The sequence below is a fragment of the Embiotoca jacksoni genome, unplaced genomic scaffold (genome assembly GCF_022577435.1).
Source record: "Embiotoca jacksoni isolate LCO1_2020_lvr unplaced genomic scaffold, fEmbJac1.0.p SCAF_23, whole genome shotgun sequence".
NCBI lineage: Eukaryota > Metazoa > Chordata > Actinopteri > Embiotocidae > Embiotoca > Embiotoca jacksoni.
In genome coordinates, this window is record NW_027185374.1 from 3,386,229 (window position 1) to 3,395,000 (window position 8,772).

The following is an 8,772-nucleotide window of genomic DNA, read 5'->3' on the forward strand; positions in this document are numbered from 1 at the left end:
AAGTAACTGTTCTACACCCCCCCCCTTCCCTTCCCTCCCATGTGTCCTATGTATGTTCATTTGCTGTCTTGTTGCAAAGATTGATACCACTCTCATGTTGTTGGAGCTAGCAGACTTAATTCAGCACAGCCAAAAGACTGGAAACTTCCAGCCTGGCAATAATTAAAATTTGCCTACCAATATACCTTTTAAGCCTATTTTTAATGCGTTCGATTTTTTTTTTTTCATCTCTTCTGTTCAAACTAGAATTGCCGCCTTGCAGTTGTATGCCTCGCCCAGCCAGACAAGATGTGCAGTGTTCAAGTTGACCTTTGACATTTAGACATAAAATGTCCTAATTTCATCATTTTATCGTGTCAAGATATTTGTATGAAGGTTTGTCGTGATCAGCATATCAATTATTCAGTTATGGCCACAAACTTGTTTTAGTGAATTCGGTGTGACCTCCGACCTTCGGCCACCGAAACCTGCTCAGTTCATCGTTGAGCCCAAGTGAACATCAGTGCCAAATTTGAAGAAGAACCCTCAAGGCATTCCTGAGCCATCGCATTCACCGGAATTGAAAAGACGCGAGGTCACAGTGACCTCGAGGTTTGACCACCAAAATGTAATCGTCGAGGGAACCCGAGGGAACTCTGTTTGTTTTTTTTCTGTACCTTTTTATGTGCCCGGCTGGTTAACAGAAGATCCAGAAGATGCCATTTTCATTTCGCTACAAGGTTGTGGCGACACACCGCCGAGTAGCTGTAGACCACGGCGGTGACTGCACCCTAAAAAAAAAAGAAAGAAAATGGGCCCATGTGCATCGATGACTGCTGGGCATTTACTGCCCCGTGTTTATGCGTGTTTGTATGTCCGTGCGCTGTCTCGTGTTACGGTCACGGTGACGCTCAGCAGGAGCGACGGCGGCTTTCTAGGACCAGCATCGGCCCGGCGGATGAGACCGGGTGCAGCCGTTGGATCGAACACGACACGCACTCGCGTCTGCAGCGACACAAGAAAGCGCCACCGCTGTTCTCGTACTCATCCGGGCAGGTTTAATGTTTTCCCAGAGTGCACTGACAAGATACGGAGCACAGATGAGCGTGAGCGTTGTTCAAAATCTGAAAAACAATCTGGCGTTATAGTTATGTTTATGTGTGATTAAAAAGGTGTTAAAGGATGTGAAGCCGGTAATTTGCAGTTTCTTGTCGTTAACGTGTGTCTGTAGCGGAGTGATTATCTGAGTATCGGTTAGACTAATGCACTACAAGTGTTTAACATGCTCCAACAAATCTTAAATGTCTCGTATGATAATATACGGAGTGATGAACGGCGTGTAAAAATGTGAACCAGTCGCTGTGGATATAAAATCAGCATCAAACACAAAACACACAATCAGATGAGACGGCTCCGACTGATGTGGCGGGAAGTGATTGACAAGTCTTTGACACCTGCGTGAACCTTTCGCTCAGCACATCCTTAAAAAGGTATATTTCCACGACACACTTTATTTATTGTTCCATAGATTTTTTTTTTCTTCCATAGGTATTAAATACACGAATCATAATCCTACATGCACAAAATGCAGTGGTGTACAGTCCTCTACTAGTCGTACAAAAACATTTTAAATCTGTGTAAAAGGGCTGGTTTTCTAACGTCTGCTCATGCCTCGTCCTTTTTTCTTTCTTTTTTTTTTCTTCAATGAAAAACGCTCAGGGAGTCTTAAAATGTGTCTTCAACCGCTCCAATCTCGAATTTTAGGGTTACTAAATACTTCCACTCGATAACGCCCATTACCTATCTCTTAACATTTGGATCATCCGCCTTGCATAGTGTCCGTCTATATCTGTCTGTGGGCTGCTTGGCAACAAAAGAGGTCAACAGAAGTTTGATCACGTGGGAAATCAGATCTGTGTCGAGATCAGCGCAAAGTAAGAAGCTCAACCTGCCTCGTGTCAACTAATCTCAGTGGGCTCCACGAGGAATGGTACAAGTGTCATAGATGGAAACAAACCGAGTGTATTGCACACGGGGTCTTTAGCAAAGGCGACTCAAGTCTTTGTCAGTCGCAATGGAAAAACTTAACAGTGCTCCATTAATGCAGTGAAAACACGAGGGCACAGAAATGTCTCCTCTCACTCGGTTGTATCGTTTTGGCTTACGGCTGTCGTCAGAGGAGAGGAAAGGGAACGATGTCGTAGCGGGTCGTCACTCGGGACACTCGCTGTATAAATTATTGCACCACACACACGTGACGTGTTCCCTGCATCAAAAACGTCACGCACTAAATGACATAAAGAAATGAGCACTGTACAAAAAAGGGAGTACTGCCTCTTGGCAAACTCTAATCTCCCCCCCCCCCCCCCCCCCCCCCCCCCCCAAAAAAAAAATAAAAAAATCCATGGTCACCGAATAGCTGTAATGTGGATTTACTATTAATCTATTTCTGTGTTCAGTCTGAAGGGAGTTCAGGCGGGACGGCCGGTTTCCCAGCATGCAACTCTGGTTTCCACAGTTCCACAATGCACAGCGTCTATGTGGGCCAGTCCACTCTGGAAAAGAACGGATGGGACTTGATGTCATCCACTCCTCCCACGCCTGCTCCCAGTCGCTCCATGGGGTTGTACTGGAGCAGCTGCAGACCAAAAGTATTAATTACATTTTCACCAAAATGTGAAGAAAAAAAATCAATTCAAATTCACATGATCATAAAATCCTTTCTGAACTAGAGAATCATAAATCGGTACATTTATAGTCCTGAGGGGTACATAACGAACTGACAAATGCAACTTAACGGCATAGCAAAGCCTCCAAAAAGTTCACAGTTCTTATGGTTACCGCGTAGAAAAGTTACTTTATACCACTGACATACAGGCAGATTAAAGTGAGTGTAAAAACAAATTATCTTTGGCACTCATAAGACAACAAGCAGTTCAAATGAATACCAAATTTCCCAGTTTTAAATAATAATGTGAGATATTTCCAACATAAATTCATATGAACATATTCGTGCACATCTGAAGAGGAACGGTTTTGAATTTGTGCAATAACTAAGCAAAGCGTTGTTATTAAGAACATGTCCATGAGTAGAGTATATTTATTTATCTGCTACAATCTGTCTGAAAACATTTCTGTTTGAAATATTTCGAATCATTTACAGTTGTTACAGTGATGTCGGTTTTGTATTTTCATTACATATTTGGAGAATTTACTGCTCCCCTGTCTTCGCAGCACTTCCCAGAGATCACTGATCAATCCGATGATATTTTCAGCACTATAATTTCACACTTGCGACACAATTTTGTCATTTGTGGAGCAGCTGAAACAGGTCACACTAGCCCGGTTCTCCTACTGTATTTATTTCACACAAACCATAACTGCTACTGTAGAAAATAAAATATTGCGCATTTTATTCCCCGGGGAAAGTCCAGCGGGAAAAAAAAAAATCCCTTTAGGAGGGAAAAATCGAATTGTGAGGGCAACTGTGGGAACATGCAAATTGTGAATATGAAATGACTACGATTATTTATGATTACGCTGGACTCTCACCTGCTCCAGCAGAGATCTGGCCTCCTCTGAAACGGACTCGGGGATGTTGAGAGCCGTGTGGCGACCGATTCCTGCCGGATGGCAGCGCAGCAGAGACTGTGCCGAGGGAAGGAGGGATGGAAAGAGGAGAGACAGATAGCCATCAACGCAAAAAACAAACTACTGTACGCTGACACCCGCGGAGCCGAAGTGAATGTTGGAGCACCAGGGACTGCACAAATAGGAGGAGACCAGAGAGCCAGAGCACCTGAAACAACACTGATCCCACCAACTACAACAAGGTCCTGATTTCACTGCTGTTGCTCTTTCTTGGATCTTGGTGTGTGTGTGTGTGTGTGTGTGTGTGTGTGTGTGTCACAGAAACAATGACACAGAAAACATGACTGTTTTTGGTTCTTTCACATAGAACAAAGCTTACTGGAAGGGATGGCGCTCGATCTGCAGTAAACAGATGTATTTTTGGTTTTCAAAGTAAAAGCTGACGAGGTCAAACTGTCAATTTGGTTAAGTGGACATTATTGCACTCACGGGAAAATAAAACTAATCGCAGAAGTGAGAGAAAGTGAGCGCAAGACCTGCGAATGCTTTTCCGACCACAGAATAGAGTCCCATTGTTGAAATAATTGACAATAATGACTGCAATCACTGTATGTTGCAGCAGCGCATCCTTCGGTGCGTCTCCGCTGACGAACTGGAAATGCTAGAGCAGAGTGTGTGTGCAGCCGGCGAAAAAGCCATAAACTGTTTGTGTGTTTGTACTGGGGGGGGAGACCCGGTGTGTTTTGTTTTTTTGTTTTCTTTTCCATCATTTAGGTCGGTTGCCTCTCCGTCTCTGCTGATACGTGCTGCAGGAGTTCTGGCTGCGTTCCTAGCCGCAGTCAAGACCGCTCCAGGCAAGATCTTATCCTGCAAGGATCAAGAGACACTGTGTGTGCCCATGTGTGTGTGTGTGCCCGTGTGTGCGTGTGTGTGTGTGTGTGTGTGTGTGTGCCCGTGTGTGCGTGTGCGTATCCTTGCCAGGACCGCACCGAGACATAATCATCAAAGGAGACATCTGTGTGACTGAGGGTTTTTTTGTGGTTTTGTACCCACACAGGTAAGTAAGTGCGCGTTGTTCGACATAATAACACTCACCTAACACCCCGACTCATGTTTGGGCCGCTGAAGAGAAGCACCGATGTGAAGGCTGATATGAAAATATGGCCGCTGGCAATCAGTTAGAATGTATTCAAATTTAATAGACAATGAAAAATTGAAGGGACGCTGTGCACCTGCGCTGGGTGTCTGTTTTTGCTACGGTGAGAGTATTTGTCCTTCAAGAGAGCAGCAAGTTATAATTAGTATGTGCGTGTGTTTGTGTACATGTACAGCAGCTGAATATATATATATATATCTTCAAAACAAAAGGCTTCCTCCCAAGCCTGTTTGAAGACGGTCCCCATCTGATCCCGGACCAGCCGAGCTGCAGCACCTTGAGAGCTGCCCCGGTCTCCACCTTCCACGCCGATTTGAGGTCGGTGTGCTCCGAGCCCAGCGCTGCTCGAGGAGCCAGCAAAGGAGCCCGGGGAGAGCTGACCCCATGGCCCAGCAGATGGAGCTCAGGCTGGGGGAGAAAGTCACACCGACACCCCTGGCACTCCCCGAGAACCAGAGTAAGAGACGGCAGCCAAGACGCACCTCACACACACCGAAACAACAAACTCCACCTACTCAAACACATGCAGACACGCGCGCAGAATCACACACAACCTGGCACCACCATAAAGAGTGTGAGAGAGTTGAAAGCCAAGACACCTACAGACATCCCACAACACCTTAGCAACAAAGAAAAAACAAACAAAAAACATTTTTTTTTTAGACTTTTAGACTCACCATGCCTGTCAGGAGCTCGAACAGGATGGCGCCCAAACTCCACCAATCGCATGACGTCGTCTCCTCGCTGATACCTCCCACCTCTGAAACAAGAGCGAAAAAAAAAAGAAAAAAAAAAAAAGAGGAAGAGACGGAAACGATCAATAAATTAACAAGCCGAGAAATCGCTCATGAGCTGGGGAAGAACACGAGTAAGAATAATGAACTAGTGACAAATGTGAAATTAGCGAATATTTGAATATGCATGACTAAAATTATTTATTGATCTTAAGCTTACGAGCTATTTTAAGTATCCTGCTTTTAAACCTTCAACATTAAACACCGTTTCCTCTCGGATTACTTAATATTTCACTGAATTGATGCAATCAATTCAAAATGAGCACAAAAACATGGACACAGTCACACACACACACACACACACACACACACACACACACACACACACACCCCAAGTGTGCGTCTCATAAAAGGGTGATTTGCATAATAAAAAGCAGTTAAATTGAGGAAACCGTCTGTGCTGCAACTTCACACCATCTGCATGACCTGACCTCAAACACAAACACACACTCTGACAACACACACGCACCAAGAAAATGTAAAGCAGGAACACTTGAGAACAAACAGGGAAACGTTTTGTTCATTTTTCTTTATTCCCACGTTGAGTCTTAGCTCAGCTTTGGGCTAAAACTAATGATTAGTCTCATTTTCCGTTAATCTGCGGACAATTTTGTTCATTCACGCAATTGTGTGTTTGGTCTGTGAAATGTCAGGTAATAGGAGCAAAATATGAAATCCTAAATTGCTTGAGGCCACAGTCATGTCATCAAAAGTGTTTTTGTCTTTTTTGTCCAGTCAAACAAGTTTGCACTCAAAAAAAAAAAGAAAGAAGATTTTTAGTTAAGAGAAGTAAAAAAAACAAGCAGGTAAAGCTGCACATCTTTTATTTTGGAAAATAACTGAAACAATCATAACACAGTTGCAGCTTCATCACAGACGCCGATGATAGTCCGTCGTTAAGCTTTTTGCTTTGGCGACCACACTGTTCGTACAGTAGACACACGAACACTCACATCCACAAACATGTAAAAGACTCTCAAGGTGAACATTTTGTGAGAAGTTTGTTGACTTCTGTCTAAAGTCTCCCTCACGGACAGTTTCCTGCAAGACTCTGACCCACAGTCACAAAATGTTGAGCGAAGGCGACTGGACTCCACACAAACCAAAAGTGATACTCGTTTGCTAAAGTCAAGCGTGTATGTAGCTCCGCTGGGTACCAGATGGCCTCTTGTGCCGCTCAGCTTCCCTCTCTTCTGCTCCGCACGGGGGAGGGGGTGCCCGGTCACCCAGAGGGCCGGGACCCAGGGTCACGGCTGTGTGTGCCCAGGGACCAGGCACCTCAGCTGGGGGAGTGTATTAGACAAAGACCCTTCATCTCCTGGAGGCTGCCGGGAACTCCAGGGCCCTGTGCAGCTCTCTTGCAGCCAAGGTTAGAGGGCTGTGATACGACTTGCACGTTTTGCACACACACAGATAGAATCACAAACACAAACACAAACACACACACACACACACACACACACACACACACACACACACACACTGCACAGCCAACTGAGCAACCAGTCTTCAGGGCTCCCCAGGACTACTGTTTTGACAGCCAAGGAGAGAAGATCGTCATTGAACGGACCAGTGATACCTGTGTAGTTATGAGCTGGAGGGAAGATACTGGACACACACACACACACACACACACACACACACACACACACACACACACACACACACACGTCTCAGAGCAAGGTCGATGTCATCACAATGGATTAATGTCTAAGGAGCTGCAGGGAGAGTACAGTGGAGCTGGCTACACTTACCGCTCTGTCAGAGCGAGGCAGGGAGAAAAGGAGATAGAGAAAAAGAGGATGGGAAGGGAGAATTAACTGCATCCACAGGCCATGGGTCACTCAGAGCCTGGTGTTACAGTGAGCTATATGATGTGTAAATCTTCCAATCTGAACATACCTCCGCAAACCTGACATTTTCTCTCCTTAACAGCGCGTGAAAAATCATGACGGTTCTCAGAAAACAGAAGGATATCGAGGACTTCTGATACAACGGGACAACAATACAGTGTGTTCACCTCGTGGCCTCTTCTTCTTCTTCTTCCCTTTCCCCTCAACAATGCACTTCCCTCCTGCTCTGTATCTTAATCACACTCCATCTCCTCCCTCCTGGGGGCCATAAGGAACTTTCTCTCTTCTCCTCTCAGACCGACTTCCCTAAAATCTTAACCGACAGTCGTCACTAAAAGAGGAAGTGAACTGTGTGCAGGTAGGAAGTAAGGAAGGATCAGTGTATGATGTGTCAAGGCAAGGCAGGCTGATCTGTAAAGCACCTTTCAACAATGGAACAGCCTTATGTAAAAGGTCTTACGTAAGGCACAAAGAACAAGACACCAAAACAAAAAGAGAATACTGAAAGAGACACAAATAGATTTTCAAAGGAGGAAAATAAAGACAAAAAAAGCTACCAAAAAAATGAGTCAGATAAAAGGGAGAAAAAAAAGTTAAAGTGCAGAGCAATGAAGAGCAGGATATGAATGAAAAGGAGAGTTTCTGGGAGTTTGGCATCGATATGTGGTCCATAAAAATAAACGCTGCTTCTCTATGTTTGGTTCTGAGTGAAGGGACTTTTTATGAATTGTAATGAGGGTTTTTTTGACCATCAGAAAGATGTGAGAACTGGACTGACAGCATCGGCTTTCTGAATCAACCGCAGGTGTCTTGACAGACTTTTTAGAGAGACCTGTAAAGACATGGTCCCGCTGAGACAAACGTTCTTTGATTCCTGATATACAGTATTCTGGGTTTGATCATAGGCTGAATTTGTAACTGTCTAAATGCAGCTGATAAAATACAGGTCTGAGTTTATGACTCCACCGGGACCTCTGGCACGGTTTGAGGTCTTTAACATCAGAGACTAAAGCTGAGCAACTCGTCTTTCTTGTTTTGGGAGCTCGTTATCGAAATATTTCTATAATCTCTGTGTCGTCCTTCATAATTACAGTGAGATAGTTTTTTGTTGTCCAGAATCTGAGTCAGTTCCAAGACTGTGAGTCTGGGGAAAGCAAATAAATGATATACTCAAAACGAACCTATTACACATCTTTACAACAGAACAAGAGTAAAAATATTCAACTCAAAGCAGAAGTACTTTCTGGGTACAATTTCTTCCATTAAAAACCTCTCAAAACAATGAGATGACGGCTTGGTGTCAAAAGGAGAAGTAAACTTTATCATTAGATCATGCATGCTCGAGCAGGTAAAAGGATTTAAAAAAAAAAAAAAAAAAAAAAAAAAGGAAAACAAACAT

At 44.2% G+C, this 8,772-nt stretch overlaps 1 protein-coding gene across 1 annotated transcript in view; it reads right to left on the reverse strand.

Annotated features, from left to right (window-relative positions):
• Positions 1-2,355: 2,355 nt before the first annotated feature.
• Positions 2,356-8,772, reverse strand: part of rps6kc1 (ribosomal protein S6 kinase polypeptide 1) — a 20,815-nt gene continuing 14,398 nt past the window's right edge. Inside the window, exons 14-16 of the mRNA XM_069158271.1 lie at positions 5,404-5,486; positions 3,532-3,627; positions 2,356-2,617 (exon numbers count right to left, since the gene is read on the reverse strand). Coding sequence (XP_069014372.1) covers positions 2,516-2,617; positions 3,532-3,627; positions 5,404-5,486 — 281 coding nt within the window. The 3' untranslated portion in view covers positions 2,356-2,515. The remainder of the gene's footprint in view (positions 2,618-3,531; positions 3,628-5,403; positions 5,487-8,772) is intronic.